Source organism: Mobula hypostoma, chromosome 19 (genome assembly GCF_963921235.1).
Source record: "Mobula hypostoma chromosome 19, sMobHyp1.1, whole genome shotgun sequence".
NCBI lineage: Eukaryota > Metazoa > Chordata > Chondrichthyes > Myliobatiformes > Myliobatidae > Mobula > Mobula hypostoma.
This window is the reverse complement of record NC_086115.1, coordinates 53,872,811-53,896,756: the sequence shown is the minus strand read 5'-3', so window position 1 is coordinate 53,896,756 and position 23,946 is coordinate 53,872,811. Positions and strand designations below refer to the sequence as shown.

General features: G+C 38.0%; 1 protein-coding gene across 6 annotated transcripts in view; it reads right to left on the bottom strand.

Moving 5' to 3' along the window:
- Positions 1 to 528: 528 nt before the first annotated feature.
- LOC134359051 (arginyl-tRNA--protein transferase 1) overlaps positions 529 to 23,946 on the bottom strand; it is a 183,041-nt gene continuing 159,623 nt past the window's right edge. For 4 of the 6 annotated variants that reach the window (XM_063071920.1, XM_063071914.1, XM_063071918.1 and 1 more), the window contains one exon: positions 530 to 3,137. In XM_063071920.1, the coding sequence (XP_062927990.1) occupies positions 2,959 to 3,137 (179 nt within the window). In that variant the 3' untranslated portion in view covers positions 530 to 2,958. Of the gene's footprint in view, positions 3,138 to 23,946 lie in introns of all 6 variants that reach the window. The other 2 variants (XM_063071915.1, XM_063071919.1) reach the window with 2 other exon arrangements.

Here is a 23,946-nt window from a genome sequence, read left to right as displayed (position 1 = left end):
AGAAACCCCTGACAACCACTGATTTAACCCAAACCTAATCACGGTACAATTTACAAGGACCAATTAACCTATTATCTAGTACATCTTAGGACTGTAGGAGGAAACCAGAGTGCCTGAAAAAACCCATGCATTCCACAGGGAGGACAAACGGACTCCTTACAGAGGACATTGGGATTGAATTCTGAACTTCAACATACAGGCCGTAATAGCATTCTGCTACCCGCTACACTGTGGCACCCCAATTGTAGGAATTTGCCTTGAGATATATGCAAATATAATCCTTTCTTCAAATCTGTATCATGCAATTTAATATTTTAATATTACATGTTTTAATAGTAAGGGAGGTTTACATTATTGGAAATGCCTGTTCTGTTTCTGTAGAAATTAAGTGTAGAAAGGTAACAGGAAACACATTTTTCCAGGTCTTAACCAAACGTTACACACAACACCTTGCTGTGAGCAGAATGGCTTTTAAATTTGACTTGACAAATATTCAATTAGTGGTATTCAAAGCAACTGACATGAAACAAAGTAATATGATCTGGCCTGAAACATTTAATAAGGCTCTACAGCTATAATGATTTGTTTCTTTTTCTCTGTGACTGTAATAGCACATTTCTACACAATGCAGAAAAAATACTGTGATCTATTGAAAAAGAAAATAAGTCTCTGTAAACTTCACATTTTTTAATTGAATACTCTCTACAAACAGAATTGGCAATGGTATAATGGATACTCTATTATGTTTTGTTCGTTGGAAAGTTCTCCACAATTCCCTCATGAAATAAAATGGAAAACCCATTATCTCACTGAAAAAAATACAATATAATCAATACAGCTGTTTGGATGCTCTGAAGACATCAATGTTTACCTTTACAATAAGACTGAGAATATAATTTAGCAAAATACTCAAGGATTTGAAATAGCAAAAGATGCATTTTCAAAGCATAGGATCTCCTGTTCTTTATTCTCTTTATTACCACAGTTGATGCCCTTTTGCCACCTGGGCACGTATTCAAATCATTTAAGACAGCAGTTCACCTGTTACATCAAAAGGCTTGGTGAATACAACACATATTCTCTGCTTAATCTAAACATAAAACAATATAGCTGGAGATGGTCTCATAATAACACATGCACCATTTCGAACATTTTTTCATGAACGGCTTTGAGGATAGTTCAACATGATTTATGGCTCAAAGTTTGAAGTAAATTTTATTATCAAAGCACATACATGTTACCATATATAACTCTTAGATTCATTTGGTTTAAAATGGAGCAAGTTTGGATTGATCTTAGCCCTGGGCCGATTTGGAAAGGTTGGGTTTGGATGAGAATGTGGTGGCAGGGTCCAGGCCCAGAGTGTATCGATGCAGTGGGGCTCAGGTCCTAGTGCAGGGCATGATCCAGTGTTTGGATAATTTAAACACCTGGCCAGATGGACTGGTTTTGCTTGCTGCTCCACTCTCAACACTGAGGCTGAGGCTGTGGGTTTCGTGTCTGCCTGCTCCACTACGATTTACCCCACTGTGTGATGGACTGAGGCTGAGGCTATGGGCCTGCTACGGGTTTTGGTTCTATGGACTCACTTTTGTTATGAATGTAGTTGCTTCTTTTATTGTTTGCATGATTTGTTTTTTTTTCCTCTCTCTATGCATTGGGTGTTGGTCTTTTTTAAAAATTAGGTTCTTCCAGGTTTCTTGCTTTGTGGCTGCCTGTAAGCAGATGAACCTCGAGGTTGTATAACTTATACATACTTTGATGATAAATGCACTTTGAACTCGAACATGAGAAGTACTTTGCTATGTAGCTGGTTGCCTATGATATAGACAGGTGAAATGAGCTTACTGTGTCATTGGGGCATTCTATCAATAAATTTTTGAATTAAGATACAAAAATCACAGCGGTTTATAAAATTGAAAATTTGCTTATATAGCATTTCTAAAATGAAAGTCCAACCCACCCCAAAACTTTATATATAAAAACAAAAAAACAAAATAAAATACACCCCAGAGAAGCACTTGCATTTATTTTGAATTGTCATGTAAATACAATATTTCTATAACAATATTAACTATGCATATTGTAATAATTGCTTTATTTTTCCATTGTTTGTTCTGTAGATAGGTCTGTGTTCTCCTTCTAACTCCTCAGTTTTCAACACCATTATTCATCAATCAAATTATAGGAATTTTTTACCCCAATGTTAATTTCTCAAAATAGTTTACAGCAGAAATTAAATACATCCTTTGCAAAGGCTGCTCCCTTTTGCCACAATATATAATCTTTTATAAATCACTTTTTCTATTTGAGCTAAGATAATAAAAGCCAATCTGTTATTTTCTGTTTTATTTTGAACTGCCACAGAGGCATTATATTGTGTACAACTTCCAAACTACAGAATATTAAAAAAAATTAACCAGAAAAGTTGGCTGCAACAACTTTTTAGCACACCACAACACCTAAAGGACCCACCTCCGACTATCACGAAATTTTCTACTCTGTTCAAAACTGCAATATTCTGAATCATTAATTTAAAGATTGCACTATAAGCAAAGAAAATGTGCTTCTGTGAAAGCAATCTTATATCCAAAGGACAAGTGCCATCGTGAGCAATTCTTAAGGCTATTGTTCAGCTGTCCCTTCACGGAGGTGACAAAAGAAGAATGGAAATAAAGAGAAAAGAAATGACAAGGTAAGTGAAATGAATAAAGAAAGTGGAGTGAGGGGGTAAATAGATGCTAATGATATGATTCTACTCAAAGAAAATTCAAATAATCTGATATAAGTCTGGAAAAATTTGAGAATATATGAATATACTATAGCAAATTTTGTATAAGACATTTACATGTGCAAATCGTATTTAATACACTATGCATTCTTATACTATTACACAGCATTATCTCATTATACCATGTTATTTTAATTGTACATCTTTAACATTTAAAAATATCGTATTTAGCTTCGATAAAGTACCATCCGTTCTGCACAGGCCTGCCCAACCAGGCTTGCATATTGTTGTACTACAGCTTCATCATTAATCCTCTTTTGCCGTTTCCGATAGATGTTATAAGGCATAACTGTATTTTTGTAAAGAATCCGAACTTTATTCAGGTTTTGGAGACTATTTTCATCTTCTGAAAAAAATCAATAATAGTTGCTTAATTAAAACTGAAATACAATAAGCAATCACATTTTACTCAACAATGTCCATACAATTTTGAATACGCTTAAAGTCATTATTAAGTATTCCTTAATTAAAATTGTTAGCAATTTAAACTTATAAATGCAATATCTCTTTGGGGTAGGAGTGAGACTTCACTTGAAAGAACCAAATAAAGTATTCAAAATAGTTTAAAATCAAGTGAAAATTGAATCTTATCTTGATTCACTAAGTATTTTAGCAAAACATATCCAATAAACTTATTTTTGAAGGATTACAGATTTTAGCCATGTATGCTTTTTTAACCCTCCACATTACTAGTTTTTTTTAAACAAACTGGGTAAAAGTTGTTTAGTGCAAATAGTCCATGAGAATAACTTGGGATGATTATATATGCCCTCTATGTAGACCAAATTGAAAGCTAATTTCTTGTGTTGGTGGAGCACTTTTGAACTGAATAAAATCGAGGGTAAGTGAAAATTTATATACAGAAGATTGAGCTGCAAGGCCAATAGTGTGTTTTTTGGTTATTCTTTCAAAGGGAAGATTTGTAAAATTTATCACTTCCTAATATGCATCAAATTTAATTCATTTCCTATTAATAATTCCTTAAAACATTGATTTTGCTGAAATATTTTATTTTATTTTATTTTATTTTACATAAGCTTTGTTTGATAAAATTAATAGTTCAGAATAGTTCAACATTACACTCAGAGGTCACTTTGCTAGATACCTCCTGTTTTTTCCACTCAGCCTATATGGATGTCTTCTGCTATTGGCCACTATCCCCATCTCAAAGGGATACAGGTTCTATCTGACCAGTCTACCTATACCTCTCATAATCTTATAGCACCTTGCTCAAGTTATCTTTCATCATCCTTCGTTCCAATGAGAAAAGCCCTAGCCCCATCTTTCCCACATTCGACACTATCTCTAATCCAGATGGCGTCCTGATAAATCTCTGCATTCTCTCTAAAACATCTACAAACTTTCTACAATGGGGTGATCAGAACTAAATATAATACTATACATTGTGGCCCAGAGTTTTATAGAGCTGTAACATTATCACTTGACCTCAATCCCCTAACGAAAGAAGGCAGCACACCATACATCATCTTAATCAACTTGCATGGCAACTTAGAAGGATCTGCGGATGTGGATCCCAAGATTCCTCTGTTCTTCCACATTGCTAAGAATCTTGCCATTAACTTTGTACTCCACCTTCATGTTTGATCTTGCAAAGTGCATCATTTCACACTTTTCCAGGTTGAACTTGCTGGTTGAGTCTACCATGGGGAACCTTGTCAAACATCTTACTGAAATCAATTGTTCCACAACATCCACTCCTCTTTCATCAATTTGTTTTGCCAAAACTGAAATCAGACTCATGAGACATGACCCTCACAAAGCTGAACTAACTAAACCTAATGATATGATTCTCCAAGTGCTCATAAATCCATTGATGTTACGTTGTTCACTGAGCTTGGCAATTAGGATGCGGATGTTTCATCATGTTAGTGTTTCTCTCTGGGTTGAAGATAGTTTCTATCGTGTTCTTACAAGATTATTGATCGACCTCTTGTATGCTAAAGGTGAACGCTTGACCTCCCAGTCTGACATATCATGGCCCTTGCACATTAACAATTTTCCTGTGCTGCATTTTTTCTCTGTAACAATATATTCTGTATTGTTATTTTTTTCTTTTGTGCTATCTTAGTATACATATATATGGAATGATTTGCTTGGATGGCATTGAACAAAACGTTTCACTGCATGTAATGTAGGTACACAGCAATAATGAACCAATTACAAGAACCAATTACAGCTAGCAAGCAGGTTTCTTGTGTGTAGATATTACAAACCTCTGGACTGCAGCACTTACTATTGAGTATGAGACGGCAGACTGCTAATTATTAGTATGGATATATGGTAAAGATTAAACTAAGAAATGTTCATTTTAACTCAATGATGTCTGTTTAGCACAGCAATTTTCTGACCAACCGAGCTCCTATGGCCCCCAGTTCTGAGCCATTTTGCTCCCCCAAATAGGGAGGGTGATTACAAAAATAACCTACTCATTAAGGTTCTTGCCAAAGAAAGCCCATTGAGACAGCCATGCCAGGACATAACAGAGAAAGGAGATTATGTGACAGGACAGACATATGGGAGCAGTTTGTTCCTTAAAAACTAGTGTCCACCTGTCTAGATATAATGCACCATGTCATCTGTGTGATCCCTTCTTAGCTTTTCTCCAGGGCGTACATGTACTGAGGCCACTAATATAATCTATTTTGCAGTTGTGATGCAACTAAACCATGGCATGCAGTCCAAATTCATCACAGAACACATGTAAGAACTTAATAAAAAATACTGATGCTAACAGTTAATTGAATATGGGTGGATTTAGGGTGGGGTGATAGTTGGGACAAAACATTTGCAGAAACAACTTTTCTGCCAAAAATCTCACCCTTTACATTCAAGTACTATATAGGGCATTTTTTAAAAATGAATGTTGCATGCTGTGCATTGAAATCTAGTATTCAGAGCATATAGCTTTTATAGCTTCTTGAGAAACTCACTGTTATTTGTTTCATCTGTGCAAACTGAAATTTCATCCTTTATCTTTGAAGTTTTCAAGGGATTGTGAAAAAGAAGTTCAGCTTGCAAAACAGTCAACGAATGATCTTCAAAAATCATGAGATATATTTATTCATCTTAGATTGACCAGGATTGGAAAGAATAAACAATGAACAGAATTGCAAGGAACTCCCATACTTGAGGGACCATATTTAGTCAGTAATTTTCTAAACAACTATTGATTATTCAATATCAACATTCATATCTGCAGTTAGGTGAAACTATTTCCACAGCACAGGTGAAAACAACATGCTGCTCCTCCACTGTAAAAATACTGTAAGCTCATCTTTGAATTTGATAGCAAGCATGAAAGATAAGATTAATACAACAAAATCAAGCATTTTAAGTATTTTATTATGAACACTGCACTGCATTATTTACAAACTTTGGTTTCAATTCAACTTGAATAATCATCCATCTAGGAAAGCAACAGTATCATACTTAAGAAGTTCAGAATTTTAATTATTTATATTTTCTTACTTCCTATCTGTATTGAAATCTAATGAATCTAATCCACACTCTTACATAATCTTTGTTTGAAAATTTATAAATCTCACAGCTTCATGTTGAAGCATGGTAAACCCAGTCATCCACGTAAGCCTGTATTGTCAGATTGCATTTCCAGACAGTAACAGCACAGTAGATTTTTAAGCTGGTGTTCAGAAAGCACGCTAATCCAATGAGCAGTAAGTTATTTTTTACTCTAGTAAAGTAGCCATTTTGCTCATTAAAAATTGAGTTTCAGATTTCTTGCTTCAAAGAATGTTTCATTTGCTACAGTAAATCTTCCATAGTGAGGCTTTGAGAAATTTAAAAGGTATCGGACAGACAATATTGTTCCATGTATCAGATTTACTAATGCCAGATAATGGTGAATAAATATTTTGCAAATGTTTTCAATGCTGAAAATATTGTAAACCCAAGAGAGAAAACACTTGTTGCCTAATATCTGTGACTTGGTAATATATGTACATAGTTTAAGAAACAGAGTGTGATAGTGCATTCCAGAGCATCCTGTATAAATATAAACCATCTGGTTAGCAGCTGGTATTATAACTGGACAGTTCTATGTAAATGGAAAACACATTTATTTTCATTTTTCTTCAAATCAAAACTATCAGCTCTATACAGTATTTCTGTAGTTTGATCAAGAAACAGTCCTTGAATACACCTTGTTTGATAAATTTGAAAACAGCTGTTATGTGCTAGATATTGTCATTGCAACTGAAGCACGAATGGAATGATATCCTTTCTTGCACAAATCTAAGATAGTCACGTTTGTTGAATTCGTAACTAAAATAACCCAGAATCTGCCACATCTTTAAGACTGATTAACAACTATCTGTTGCAAACCAGGTCCATCTTTATTGCTTTTAATCTCCATGGGAAGTAGTTTCTTTGCTTGCATGGTCTATGAGCAGGAAGCATTCCAAGTAATCAGCTTAAAATTACTTACGGAATCATCAACATCGAAATCATGATTTACCTTTCTCATCACTGGCTATTTATGGGATGTTCCAAATGAACGTACAGGAGTTGTTGTTGTTTTTCTTACCTGTGTTACACTACAAAACTATCACAGTAGCTTTGCACGTTTGCACCAGGCAGTGACAATAAACAACAAAAGAAAATACAGCTACCACCTCCAACATTACCACCACTGAATTCCCGCATTATCAATACTGTAAGGATTACCACTGACCAGAAACTGAACTGGTGTGGACAATGTACAGTAGCTATAAGAGCAGGTCAGAGACTAGGAATCCTACAGTGAGCAACCCACCTTCTAACACCCAAAAGCCTGTCCACTGCCTACAGAGTTAGGAGTGTAATGGAGTACTCTCCACTTACCTGGATAAACGCAGCTTCAAAAGCACTCAAGCAGCTTTATACCATGCAGGATGTAGCAGTCCGCTTGATAGGCACTCCACCCACAACCATTCATTCACTCACTGCACCACAACTACACAGTAATAATATGAATAACTACTTATTTATAGACCACTTTTCATTCAGACGATGTAGTTCAAATTGCTTTACAATGGAATGAGGTGCAAACATGAAAACATAAGACAAAATGATGTTAATTAAAAGAAAGACTGAATAAATAGGGTTGAGCTGGTGTTTAAAAGTGTCAACTGAGTCTGCATCTCCTGTTGTTTTAGGTATTGGATTCTACAGAGTAGAAGCGTAGTTCAAAAAAGCTGACTTGCCAATTATCTTACGAGGGAGATCGTTTAAATTTAAGCTACTGGCAGAGTCTACTGGTTTAAGATGGCATTACTGATGCATTACTGCAACAGCTTATTGGTGGTTCAAAAGCAAAAAAAATTGATTAAAACATTATTAATAACGCTTTTTTAAAAAAAAGTAAATTGTGATAAACTATCACCGCAAGCAATGAAGAGGCGAGTGATGGCAAAGCGAACTCGAGAGATGTGCCCTCCAAAAATCGACGCACTTGGAGTTGGAGCCATGCTGGTTGGAGTGGACGATTCGGAGGGGAGAAGATGGGATGGAGGAGTTCTGACGCCCGTCCAACTAACCTGGGTGTGAGGATGAATCGCTCTAAGCACCGAGCTGATTTGGTGAGATCAAGGACAGCTTCTTCAGCAGCGAATCCAGGTCCAAAGCCAGTCGCTGGGCAGCACGTTCTAGACCCGGAGCAATTCATTGCAGCAAGGTCCGGGTCCTAATGCGAGGTACAATACGCTGTTTGGACAATCTAAACACCAGCCCAGGTAGCCTGGAAAGGCAGGGTGTCGAGAGTCGAATAAGGTTGGGTCGCTATAAGCGCCGAGCCAGTTTGGAGAGGATGAGAACAGCTTCTCTGACAGCAAAATCTATGCCTGGAATGCTTCGTCATGGGCGGGGCCTGGGTCCTAGTGTGAGGTTGAGACCATTTAAACACCAGCTCAGGTAGTCTGGGGGCTCCTCTCCCCACGATGCTAAGGCTGTGAGATTGCCCGCGGTTGCTGTGCTTTGAAGTCTGTGAACTTTGGGGTAATTCCCCCACTAATATGATGAACTGAATACCGAGGCTTTGGGCCTACTCTGGGCTGCTATGGGGATTTGGATCTAAGGAATCAGTTTGTTCGGAATGCTGCTGTTGTTGCTTGCTTCTATTGTTTGCATGACTTGTTTTGATATTTTGTTTCTCTTTCTCTGTCGGTACTGGGGGTTGGCCTTTTTTAAATTGGTTCTTTTGGATTCCTTGCTTTGCCCACCGCCTGTTAAGCAAACAAATCAACGTTGTATAATTTATACATTTTTAGATAATAAATGCACTTTAAATCTTGAATCTTTGAAGAAAACCTGAGAGCTTGAGCAGGATTATAAAATGAAAGTGATTCTATGATGTTCTTACAGAGACTTGTACCATCTACAAGATGCACAATGGCAAATCCCCAATACTCTTCAGATAGCATTTTCCAAACCCTCAGCTTCCATCAGCTTAAAGGACACAGGCAGTAAAACAGGGAAGTTGCTCTCCAAGCCACACACCACCCTGACTTGGAAACATGCCCCTGCTCCTTACTGTTGCTGAATTACATCCTGGAATGCTCTCCCTAACAGCATTGTGTACATATCCATTACTTCAGAAGTTCAGCAATTGAAGGCAGCAGCTTACCATTGCCTTCTCAAGACAGTTAGGGATGGACAATAGAAACTGGCTCAACCTGTGATACCCATGCCCCTTGAATGAATAATAAAAATTATTTATGAGGATGGTATCAGGTCAATTTAAAACCTCATCATTCATTATTTGCTACAGATCTAATATGCTCAATATGTTCTTGACTGAGCCTAACTCATTCATTGTTCACTCTTGGACGTAGCCATCGATGTCCCATAACCCAAATACAAGTGTGCCCTTGCTACTTTTTGTGCTCCTTCCAAATCTCTGGGTCATGAGAGGAGACCCTTCTGATCACAGAGACAATGGACCGGCTCTACACAAACAGAACCCAAGAGATAAATCTCCAAAATTAGATATGTCACAGTATTGCGAAGAGAACGTTACAAAGGCAAATGGGCTGGGAACTACTTTGTCTGGGTCAATGCCAAGTTTGATGCTGGGTGGTCTGTCTGGTATCATCCTTATTGCTTCAACACAGCAGTAATGGAACAACTGAGTGGCTTAATAGGTCATTTTAAAGGTAATTTAAAAGACAAGGTTTGGTGTTACAGGTAGGCTGACTGGGTGAGGATGGCAGATTTAAATTCCCTGAAGAATATATGTGAACCAGACTGGTTTTTATGACACTTTAATAGTTTTGTAGTTATCATTACTATTTAAATTCTGAATTTACTGCTGACAAAGTAGGATTTGAATTGGGGTCTCTGGACTGATGATTCAAGCCTCTGGATTACTACCCAATAATTTAATCGCTCCACCACAATGATAGTCATAAAAATTTAAGATCTACTGCTTTTAACTCAAGTTCATTATATGACCATTAATTTTCTATACCAGAATCCCTCCTCCTGCTCCAATTTCCTGACTAATTGACTGTTCAAGTAAACAAATCAACTCTAATAAAGGGCAATATATTAGGAGCAGCTGCTTAACAGCATGTACAGTATCTACAAGATTGCAGTTCATCAAATTTACAGATCTGCCACAAGAATATAAGGACCATAGTAACAATTTTTCAATAAGGAGCAGAGAGGGAAAGACTGGGAGACAGAATAATGTTATGCTGTTCTCTGAACCATGCAATAATGATCACTAATGTGGACTGTCAGATTTGAAGTTTTTAAACTCTGAATAATGGCCACCCCCCCAAGTTAACAGTAGGTATCTAATAAACATAAACACCAGCTTGAGGATATTCAAGGGATTAAGTAATTAATTGAAAAATAATTGTTAATTAAAACATTTTGGAGAATATTCATGCCATTTTAAAAGTCTGTTAAGGCTTCTCCACTAGTTTTGAAGTATGTACATGTATATAACTATGGCTTACATAATATAAAGCATATGTAAAATGAACATCGTGCCACGTTTGCTTCATCAGTATTGAAACATGGACCCGCTTTTTAACGTCATCCATTGTTCCAACATTTCCTCTCAGTATAACATCCATAATTTTGTCCAATTTAAGAAGATTTATGCTCTTTCTTACATTATAATTCTTTTTATTGAATTTCTGACCTCATTACATGAAAAATGAAAGGCATCAGTGTGTGCAGTAAATTTGATGGCATGTTCATGCCAGCATGTGAAAGGAATGAAAACAGGAAGATAATTGTGGAAACTCTATACAATTTCAAAACCTCATATATTCTGTACTATGGCTTGATTTCTTGTATCATTTTATTTTTCATAGTCATACAGAGATGTGAGAGGGAAGCAGGCCTTCGGCCCTTCAAGTATATGCTAACCATCAAAAATCCATAAATACCCATTAACTTAAGTAACCTACGTTAAACCCATATTTATATTCCTTCACATTCCCTATTAAACTTACGTTGATCCCATATTTCATTCACCTCAACTCCCCTCAGGTTCTACCACTCACCTACACAATAAGGCCAATTTATAGTGGCCATTTAATCCACCAATGTGAACGTCCTTGGTATGTGGGAGGAAATCAGATATCCAGAGGAAACTCATGTGATCACAGGGAGAATGTGCAAACTCCACACAAACAGCACACAAAGTCAGGACTGAAACCTGATGTCTGGTGCCTTTGAGCTAGCGTCTCTACTAGTTGCACCACTGTAACTGAAAGCTTATTTGCAGAACACATCTACATTATCTAAGCTTGATCCCGTCTTTTTTTACCTATCCTCTCGAGGATCATCCCCTGCCTGATTTATTCTGTCTTGTTACCACTCTATTTCCAGTCTCCCACATAACCCATTAAACAGATAATCAACTTTCCACTCAATGACCATCTCTGCTTAACTTGCTAAATACAGTCATTCCAAGTGTACTGAAATATCCAAACTGAAAATCAGAAAAACATTTGGAGCATTTCGTCTTAATAATATCACTTCTTTATAAAACAATAAATTAATGAACATATCACTGCTACTGAATGGTTCTATTTCTATTTAATTATACATCTTTAATATTTTCTTCTTGTTCCTCTTTCTTGATCATGATGATCGCTTCAAAGGTATCCCAAAGAGGACACTCCTCTCCCACTTTATCTAATTACAGTCCATCAGTGATAGTCTCAGGCAGATCTTTCATTTTAGATTGACAGAACTCAGCACTACATTTCATCTCACCATATCTTTAAATCCTTTATCTCTCTGATGCCAGACAGCTTGCTCAGCACCGATTTTTAGATGAGCCACAACTTTCTTGAGTCACAATTTGTTAACCCAGCCAATAAACTCTTCCTCCTGACTCCATCCCTCATGAAATTCTCTGAGGATGAAGCAGCTGAATTGCAAAGCGCTGTCCTATGGTGAACTTTTAAACTTCACATCCTATTCTACACCAACACAATTTATTTTCATTTTCAGTCTTATTTATCATGATGCATGCCACTTGTTTAAACCTGCTTGGGCCGAGCTGAGATAATCCATCTGTTTTCTTATGCTTCATCCCCACAAATTCCTACTTTCGCAAAATACAGCCTCTGGTAATCAGCGAAAACAACCTCTTATTCATTCATCGCTGCTGATGTGATAGAGTTCGTATCCTCATCCATAAAAGCATCCATCATGTTTACCATTTTCAAAGATGTTATAAAGTTAACTAATAATAGACAGGGATAAACCCACTCTTTTTACCTAACTCTTGGGAACACCATGAAAATAACTTCTAATTGCATTATAATATTACCATAAACACTAGGCTGCGTCCACGAGATATAGTGTACTTTTGAAATCAAATGTCCCTTCAATACATACATCTTATTGTCCTCTACAGCCAGTACATAGAAACTTCACAAACAAGAGGAAATCTGCAGATACTGGAAATCCAAGCAACACACACAAAATGCCAGAGAAACTCAGCAGGCCAGGCAGCATCTATGGAAAAGAGTACAGTCGATGTTTCAGGCAGAGACCCTTTGGCAGGACATAGAAACTTCATGTTGTCTCAAAGATTCTAGCTTATATGCTAAGCCAAAATGTTAAAACTGGTTCTTCTTACAATTTATGACAGCCACTTGTTATAAATTTTCCCTCCTATAGCTACTCTAAGGGGGCTGGAAAGATTGACAGCTAACTTGGAAGCTGAGGTCATTGGTATATCTAGTGGACATGGGCCCACATTATCTTCTGGCAAGATAATATGCATTTTCTTGTAAATCCCAAAACTATTATCACTTGTATTTTCTTTTCCCTTTCTACCACAATAACTCCAGGATGCAAATTAAGCTTCAAATCTGTTATGCTAAAGTATCAGTAAACTTGATAAAAGCTATATTATTGATTTCTAATGTTGTCTCCTTTTTAAATAAAAGCTTCATCATGTCTTTAAGTAAACGACCAAGAAGTATCACTTCACCCAGATGAGAATTATTTAACAAGATACTAGACAGATGTCACTTGGCACTTTCATTCTCTGCCAGCTCTTGAACTCCCATCCTACAGTACATTTTTCAGGATCCAATAAGCTATCTGGGGTGATGGAGTGGAGATACGTCTCCACCATAGGTGTAAGGTGCTCCTTCCCTCCGCTAACCTGCAGGTCACCCTTGGGCAAGGTGTAGCACCTGCTTAGCACCCCCCCCCCCCACCAATCAGGGTCATGTGAAGCCATGGAAGCAGGTGGAGGATGGTTGTATGAGTCGCTGGTGAGTTGGTGTACATCGCAAGTCCCGGTTAACTGACCATTGACACCAGGCAGACAATCTCTGAAGGGTATTGATAATGGCTGGGGTCACCTGTCTTGTGAAAACACTACCCAGAAGGCAGCAATGGTAAACCATAATGATGCTAATGATGGTAAGTTATTACCTTCAAATATATGTCTAATTCTCTTTTTGTAGTAATTAGTGAATTTACCTCCAACACCCCCTGTGGCATTACAGATCAGAAGAAATAGTTGTGGAAATTACCAACTCCATATCCTACCTGCCCCAAAAAATTGAACATTCTTTTGCCAATGGCCTTAAATTTATGTCCTGTTGTTACTGATGTTTCTGCAACTAACACATGATGATTTTCAACACCTCTGCAAATCTGCTCTGCTCTAAAATGAAAACATCAGTTTCTACAGTCACTCTAGTTTTCATCCCTGATAACACTTCGGGAAATTTCCACTGAACTTTCCCAAGAAATGGCATCTAGAATTAGCTACAATACACAGTGAGACTGCATTAAAAGATTTGGAAAAACTTGCCTGTTTTCATACTTTATTTAAAGGTAGTGATAACTAGACGGAGGTGGCATTAAGATGGCACTAAACAGCGACTCCTTTGTTTGCATCTTTGGAAACAGCTCTATTTCCATCTTTAATATCTTTATTTTTCCCTTTCAGGGTTCTTTTGAAGACCCTGACCTGGAGTTACACGCTGACTTCAGTTCTTTGTGGGAATGGGACCTGTTCTTGGAGTTTCAGGACCGGCCGTTTATCAGCACACCAAAGGGTAGGCCTGAGAGGTGGCCTAGAGTTTGGAAGCCTAAGATCTCAGGACTCTGGAGGCGGGCAGATCGAGGAGCAGGAGACACGTGTGTTGTCGGGGAGGCAGGAAAATCTTTCGCTGTGGGCCCAAAGACCCAAGATCTTTCCAATCTTTGGGCACAGAGCTCGTAAAAAGCGAGACAACGGTCTTCTTAACAACAACCAGCGGGTTGTTGTTATGTCTCCTGCTCGCTGTAAAAATGGGGGCACCTCTCTCTCCCTTATTGGGAAGAGAGAGAACCTGTGGGTTGCCGAATACCGGATGAATTGCGATAGTTTTTGGGGTAACTGCGAGGTCTGTGTCTTTGTTATTGCTTAGCTCACACTCGTGCTTGGTAGCCAGTGGGCTTTTAGTTTTGTCAGTAGGGGGGGAGGAGGGATTGTTGTTCACTGCCGCTTACGCGTGGGAGGGGGGAGCTGGGGACTTTGTGGTTCTCACGTTTAACTGTCGTTCATTCTTTGGGGCACTTCTCTGTTCTCGTGGATGTTTTGCAAAGAAAAAACATTTCAGGATGTATATTGTATAAAGTGGATAAATCCCCGGGACCTGACAGGGTGTTCCCTCGGACCTTGAAGGAGACTAGTGTTGAAATTGCAGGGGCCCTGGCAGAAATATTTAAAATGTCGCTGTCTACAGGTGAGGTGCCGGAGGATTGGCCAGTGGCTCATGTTGTTCCGTTGTTTAAAAAAGGATCGAAAAGTAATCCGGGAAATTATAGGCCGGTGAGTTTAACGTCAGTAGTAGGTAAGTTATTGGAGGGAGTACTAAGAGACAGAATCTACAAGCATTTGGATAGACAGGGACTTATTAGGGAGAGTCAACATGGCTTTGTGCGTGGTAGGTCATGTTTGACCAATCTACTGGAGTTTTTCGAGGAGGTTACCAAGAAAGTGGATGAAGGGAAGGCAGTGGATGTTGTCTACATGGATTTCAGTAAGGCCTTTGACAAGGTCCCGCATGGGAGGTTAGTTAGGAAAATTCAGTCGCTAGGTATACATGGAGAGATGGTAAATTGGATTAGACATTGGCTCAATGGAAGAAGCCAAAGAGTGGTGGTAGAGAATTGCTTCTCTGAGTGGAGGCCTGTGACTAGTAGTGTGCCACAGGGATCAGTGCTGGGTCCATTGTTATTTGTCATCGATATCAATGATCTGGATGATAATGTGGTAAATTGGATCAGCAAATTTGCTGATGATACAAAAATTGGAGGTGTAGTAGACAGTGAGGAAGGTTTTCAGAGCCTGCAGAGGGACTTGGACCAGCCGGAAAAATGGGCTGAAAAATGGCAGATGGAGTTTAATACAGACAAGTGTGAGGTATTGCACGTTGGAAGGACAAACCAAGGTAGAACATACAGGATTAATGGTAAGGCACTGAGGAGTGCAGTAGAACAGAGGGGTCTGGGACTACAGATATAAAATTCCCTAAAAGTGGCGTCACAAGTAGATAGGGTCGTAAAGAGAGCTTTTGGTACATTGGCCTTTATTAATCAAAGTATTGAGTATAAGAGCTGGAATGTTATGATGAGGTTGTATAAGGCATTGGTGAGGCCGAATCTGGAGTATTGTGTTCAGTTTTGGTCACCAAATTACAGGAAGGATATAAATAAGATTGAAAGAGTGCAGAGAAGGTTTGCAAGGATGTTGCCAGGACTTGAAAAACTCAGTTACATAGAAAGGTTGAATAGGTTAGGACTTTATTCCCTGGAGTGTAGAAGAATGAGGGGAGATTTGATAGAAGTATATAAAATTATGATGGGTATAGATAGAGTGAATGCAAGCAGGCTTTTTCCACTGAGGCAAGGGGAGAAAAAAAACAGAGGACATGGGTTAAGGGTGAGGGGGCAAAAGTTTAAAGGGAACATTAGGGGGTGCTTCTTCACACAGAGAGTGGTGGGAGTATGGGATGAGCTGCCGGATGAGGTGGTAAATGCGGGTTCTTTATTAACATTTAAGAATAAATTGGACAGATACATGGATGGGAGGTGTATGGAGGGATATGGTCTGTGTGCAGGTCAGTGGGACTAGGCAGAAAATGGTTCAGCACAGCCAAGAAGGGCCAAAAGGCCTGTTTCTGTGCTGTAGTTTCTATGTACCAGCACCTGCAGTCTTTGTACATTTCTTTGACATTAAATTGAACCTTTGAACCCCTTTATATCTTCTCCTGTCACCTTCAGAGACCAGCATGTAAAACTCCACCACTCTACTCCATCTCTATCGAGTTCATCTCCTACCACACACTTTTCTGCATTAAACAACTGTGATGCATTTGCCTCATTTATCAGTAAATCTACACCTTGAAGACTAATACTATTTCTTACATGCTTATTACCTTTATATTTTGCCACATATAAAGGCTTTAAAATCATACTTTGGTGAGGTTATTAATATACATTAACAGTACCATCAAAACCAGACACCCAGAGAAACCACTCCAAACAAATCAACAAAATAATCCTTCATAACTCTGGTTTCACCATCTTATTGAATTTTATATACAACGCATCACTGCTACTTTTGCCGCACAGTCTTTAGCTTTGCTAAAAGATTTAACAAATGGTTTATGACGGTCCATATACTGCAAACAACACTAGCACTTTCCTTCACCTACCTTCACCACTATGCTGTCAAAGAATGCAGCAGAGCTAATCAAATGCAATGAACTTGAAATATTTCAATGTATGAAATTGCATTGATCGATGTCACCAAGAATATTTAGAGGCTACCATAAGTATGCACGTCAGACAAAGGGGCAAGGACAGAATTTGCAGAGGAACACAACACAGAAACAATTCGATTGCAGTTTAATTCCATTACAAATTCTATTATTCTTTCAATTATTCTAACCCAATATCTGCATTTTTCTAATTACCCATATTTCAGTTCCCTTCCCTTCAATGATGTGAGGCCTCCATGCTGTAATTAAAATAACTTCTCCGTGAAGCATTTCTCTTGCTGTGTATTCATTTACTTGATATTCTTTGATTCTAATCAACATGGAGTAGTTCACTTTAGAAATCACTGATATTGACCATCCTTCATTTATTTTCATCTCTGAATCTTCCCTGCCCTTTTCCATAATCATGTTCTACCCACTGATACTGAATACAGCGCTCTCTCAATGTTCTCCCAGAGAAACATTCCTTATCTGGTCCCCAAAGACAACCACAGCACTGTATCCATTGTGGTTAGTCTAGAAAGATATTGAACGGGACAATTATCTTGTATGCATCTAAGAGACTCCCTTGGAATCTTCATCATTTACACTCTTGTGTTCGTTGTCCATATTAGGTTGTGTGAAATAGCTCATTACCTACTTAAAATTATTACTTTTCTGAAATTTGCTTGTAAATTTTCTCCATATCCTTATTTGGTGGCCTATAGTGTTATCTACTCTCTGCCAAGCAAACCATAGAATGTAAACATCTAAAGCAAACAAAGACTTTTTAAAAAAAACAATGGAATCAAATTTACTTTGCATAAATCTAAATTTGGCAGCAGACCTAAACATATTATGAGCTTGGGATAAAATTTGTTTTCAAACGTAGAGAGGTAAGATAAAACAACTTAACAAACATTAAAGAAATATGAATGATTACATAGGAAGGGAGAAACAAGACTCTCCAATCAATGCTGTAGAATCTGCCAAGACCAGTTCGTGAGAGCCCAAATAAGGAACCACATATATCAAACAGTACACAATTCCATGTCATCCTGCAGAAGAGATCAAGGCTGCAGTCATAGGAGTGTTCAACCACTGAAGAACAATGTCCACCACAGCAAGAATACTAAACAGTAGATTAAGAAGGTAGAGGACAGAGTTCATGCCAGAATTGAACAGTGTTCTGGTCAGATTATATTTGGCCCAGAAGATGCTTGCATATACTAGCAAGCGTCTGAGTATGGCATTATTCTTATCAAAGAGCATTAGTCTCAAACTTCATTCTATACAGTAAATCTGTCACTATACTCTCTTGCAGAGTGTGATGGCAGAGTGCAAAATTCCTGGAATTCTCAAGGATTTACACCAGGAAGTCTGCTCATGGATCTGTGCCAGGTTCATCTGATCTACCATCTATTTGAATGATGATTTTGAAGGCAAGAATGAAAGTTAAGAATGCAGTAGTGGTAGAGTTTTCATTGTTATCATTTCTTTAAAAAATTAATAACTTTAACAATAGCATGACTGCTACTCACTTCAAATGTTTCTGATTGTAAACGACTTTTAGAAGCAATGCAATAACAACAGATTTAATAGATGGAAAAGCTGAGGACAAGGCTTTGACATTTGTCAAAGTTTCTGATAATTTCACAGGGACGGTTTCTGACCTGCCCATGTGACCAAACTAGATTATGCAAATGTAACTGTATTCAACTGATTTTTCCTTATGGGTATGCACAAGAAGCAGCAGGTAGATCAAAGCCACCAAAATCTATGCCCAAACCGCTGTACTCAGCGTTGATCAACAGGACATAGAAGAAATAGCCAAGCTCCAAATAAAAATATAGTTAGGTAGCCTATCTTAAAGATTTGAGTACAAGAAACGACAAATAAGTGGTTATTCACACTAGCAAGGAGACACTGGAACTGATCTTAATGAGATGACTGGACAGATAAAAATACAAATTCCGTTAAAGGCAGTGTCATGACAACAATGTTAACTTCACAGGCAGAATAATAAAAGGGCTGGCCACTGACTTAGATCATAAGACCACAAGATATAGGGGCAGAATTAGGCCATTTGGCCCATTGAGTCTGCTCCTTTATTTCCTCATGGCTGATCCATTTTTTCCCTCAGTTCACATCTCCTGCCTCCACCCCCACCCCCATATCCTTCATGCCCTAACCAATCAAGAATCTATCAACCTCTGTCTTAAATATACATAAAGACTTGGCCTCCACAGCTACCTGTGGCAACAAATTTCACAAATTCACCACTCTCTGGCTAAAGAAATTCTTCCTCATCTTCAGGACTTCAGTTAGTGCACATATACTTGTGTACATCAACGACACTGAGGTTGAGAGCTTAAAGGTCATAGGAGTGAATATCACCAATAGATAGACCTGGTTCAAACACGTAGATGTCATGGTCAAGAAAAGTCACTAATGCCTCTACTTCCCCAGGAGGCTGAAGAAATTCAGCATGTTCCTAGCGACCTTTACCAATTTTTGTTGGTGCAACATTTGTCATTAAAGACCAATGTTCCCTCAAAGGTGTGCATGCGCACATTTCTTTTGCTACTAGTGCACAAAGGAATTTAATCTGCGCAAAAGACGTTGTCACCCTCTACCTCATTAGCATGTTAAGTATATTTCACAATCATACACAATCACATTTCCTTTTCCGGTTGCTGGCGCGGAGTTGGCGATGATTTGTCTGCAGATTTTAGAACTGCCTTGTTTATATTGTTATTGAAGAAATTATTGATTCACAATGTTGAATTCCAAAGAAGCAAGGGCGTGAAGTGCAAAAGAACTGCTAGTTCATTTAAAGTGGAATAGCTTAATGAAACAGTAGAAACTGCTACACCAAAAGCTCATGACGTCAGGAACATGCAACAATGAGAAATACAGTATTTATGTATAATACAGAAATTGGTGTTACTTGTTTCTGTTGCAAAAGTTGCTGGAGAATTTGCAGTGGGAAGAAGTGGAGTGATGTTTGGAAACTTGACTTTTTAAAATGTCATTTAGCAAGCAAATCACATATGGACGGTGTGCAAAGGCTCTGGCAAGGAAATCCTTCATTACCTGCTACGTATGTTTTGTAACAGTGCAGATGAACGAGAGCGAAAATGATCAAACCCAGAGGAGATCACAGTTCTTACTGACACAGTTTTGCTAGATGTTAAAATGAATACCTATATATATAAAATTCAGTGCGCACATGTTGTTGTCACCGGGCAAAAATTTGCACAGCACAATATTTTTTGCACACACTGGTCATTACAAATTAGATTAAATTAGATTAGATTAAGAGAACACGCAGTCCTCTTTTATTGTCATTTACTAATGCATGTATTAAGAAATGATACAATGTTCCTCCAGAACGATATCACAGAAACACAAGACAAACCAAGACTGGAAAACTGACAAAAACCACATAATTATAACATATAGTTACAACAGTGCAAAGCAATACCGTAATTTGATAAATAACAGACCATGGGCACAGTAAAAAAATTAGAGGGAACATTGTCAAGAATCCTCATTTCTTCTCATTGCTACCATCAAGGAGGTGGTACAGGAGCCTGAAGACACACATTCAACATTTCAGGAACAGCTTCATCACCTCAGCCATCAGATTTCTGAATGAACAATGAACACAAGAACACTATCTCACTATTTTCCTCTCTGTCCATGACGGCAAGAAACTACATTGAGCTGTGGACAGGGCTCAGCACATCACAGAAACCAACTTCCATTCTATGGACTCTGTCTATACTTCTTGTTGCCCCAGCAAAGTAACAAGTATAAGTAAAGACCCCACTCACCCCAGACACTCTTCTCTCTCCCATCAGGCAGAAGGTACAAAAGCCTGAAAGTGTCGTGGTTTCTCGTTTCTTACAAACAACAAGGAGACGCAGAAAATCCTTCAAGACGTTTTAAACTTTAATTTGCAAATCAAAGCTGAGACAATCAGAAAGCTAGTAGCTGACTGCCCATTGACGCTTGTATACAACATTTTTTATAGCAATTTCCTATCTTAGCTACATTATCATATCCAGTTGGCCTGTGATCACATATCATCAATACATCCGCTCTCGACCTTCCACTATTGTTTTTTCTCACCAATTTAATCATGTCCTAGCTTACGTCTTAGACCAGGTGTCCACAGTTATTTCTTTATTAGTCTTGTGTTGGCATACTGCCGCATATTTCATCCCTTTACTCGCCACCATTATCTTCCAGTTTGGTTTCATTCCAGTTCTCTTCATGAATCAACAATAAGTAGGTCAAAAGTCATGGCTACATAGTGAATACTTTCCATTGAGCTAGCAGCAGTTACATAGTGAATATAGAAAGTACAATGTCCCTTTGAGTAAATACTGTTACAATGTGTACATTTGCGTAAATACTGCTGAGTAAATACTGCAATACATACAGAATATAATGCATTTTCCAATAAAAGCACATACCACTAGGTTCAAGATTATTGAATAATTCCCTTCCACTCTTGACCTCACTATCTACCTCGTTATGGTCTTAGACCTTATGTCAAACTGCAATGCACTTACTCCGTTGCTGTACTTATTCTTCATTCTGTTATTGTTTTACCTTGTGCCCTCTCAATGCACCATGGAATGAATTGGTCTGGATGAACAGTAAACAAGACAGCTCTTCACTGTACATCATTAGGTGACAATAATAAACCAATTCCTGTTTTGTTTTGGGGAAGAATCTACAGTGGCATGCAAAAGTTTGGGCACCCCGGTCAAAATTTCTGTTACTGTGAATAGTTAAGTGAGTAGAAGATGAACTGATCTCCAAAAGTAATAAAGTTAGAGATGAAACATTCTTTTCAACATTTTAAGCAAGATTAGTGTATTATTTTTGTTTTGCACACTTTTAGGGTGAAAAAAGTAAAGCAGCACCATGCAAAAGTTTGGGCACCCCAAGAGACTTGAGCTCTCAGATAACTTTTACCAAGGTCTCAGACCTTAATTAACTTGTTTGTTAGGGCTATGGCTTGTTCACAGTCATCATTAGGAAAGGCCAGGTGATGCAAATTTCAAAGCTTTATAAATACCTTGACTCCTTAAACCTTGTCCCAACAATCAGCAGCCATGAGCTCCTCTAAGCAGCTGCCTAGCACTCTGAAAATTAAAATAAATGATGCCCACAAAGCAGGAGAAGGCTATAAGAAGATAGCAAAGTGTTTTCAGGTAGCCATTTCCTCAGTTTGTAATGTAATTCAGAAATGGCAGTTAACAGGAACAGTGGAGGTCAAGTTGAGGTCTGGAAGACCAAGAAATATTTCTGAGAGAACTGCTTGTAGGATTGCTAGAAAGGCATTCAAAACCGCCGTTTGACTTCAAAAGACCATCAAGAAGATTTAGCAGACTCTGGAGTGGTGGTGCACTGTTCTACTATGCAGCGACAACTGCACAAATGTGACCTTCATAGAAGAGTCCTCACCACAAAATTCAGCATCAGAAGTTTGCAAAGGAACATCTAAACAAGCCTGATGCAGTTTGGAAACAAGTCCTGTGGACTGATGAAGTTAAAATAGAACTTTTTTGGCCGCAATGAGCAAAGGTATGTTTGGAGAAAAAAGGGTGCAGAATTTCATGAAAGGAACACCTCTCCAACTGTTAAGCACGGGGGTGGATCGATCATGCTTTAGACTTGTGTTGCAGCTAGTGGCACAGGGAACATTTCACTGGTAGAGCGAAGAATGAATTCAATTAAATACCAGCAAATTCTGGAAGCAAACATCACACAGTCTGTGAAAAAGCCGAAGATGAAACGAGGATGGCTTCTCCAACAGGATAATGATCCTAAGCACACCTCAAAATCCACAATGGACTACCTCAAGAGGCGCAGGCTGAAGATTTTGCCATGACCCTCACCATCATTGAGAATCTGTGGATAGACCTCAAAAGAGCAGTGCATGCAAGACGGCCCAAGAATCTCACAGAACTAGAAGCCTTTTGCAAGGAAGAATGGGCGAAAATCCCCCAAACAAGAATTGAAAGACTCTTAGCTGGCTACAAAAAGCATTTACAAGCTGTGATACTTGCCAAAGGGGTTGTTACTAAGTACTGACCATGCAGGGTGCCTAAACTTTTGCTTCGGGCCCTTTTCCTTTTTTGTTATTTTGAAACTGTATAAGATGGAAATAAAAAAGTAATCTTGCTTAAAATATTAAAGAAATGTGTCATCTTTAACTGTATGCCTTTTGGAAATCAGATAATCTTTTACTCGCTTAGCTATTCACAGTAACAGAAATTTTGACTGGGGTGCCCAAACTTTTGCATGCCACTGTATTAAAAGGGAAGAAAAGATAATAAAATCTGTAAACAATAAGTATATAGCCTTGAAAGGAGTTACTGTAGTTACTTAGAGGAGAGTCAGTTATTCCGTTAGTATTTTAGTAGTGTTGATTACAAATTGTTGCTATTTTGTGTACTTTTGTGTCTGAAAACAAATTTGATCCCAGATTGGTAATGCGTTTAGATTTACGTATTGCCGAATGTAGATACTATATTGTGAAAATTTGCAATCTGTTGAAGCTATTTTGGAATTATAGAGTATTCTTAACTGTAATAAGTTCAGCTGCCTGGAATACAATTTTTGATTTAATTTTAAATTCTCAGCATTCACAATGCTTTGCATTTGATCGTTGCAGTGTTTGCAGACTGTTTCTAATAAATCTCAAATTTAATTTCTTCTGTTAAATTATAAAGGCTGACTATTTATTGTATATTCAAGTTGTGTTCTTCTTTGTAATAATTGTTTAATTTTTGTTTTTCTTGTGAGTGTTGCTTATGTGATTCTATGTGCCTGTGATGCTGGTGCAAGTTTTTTTAAATGGCATTTATGTACTTT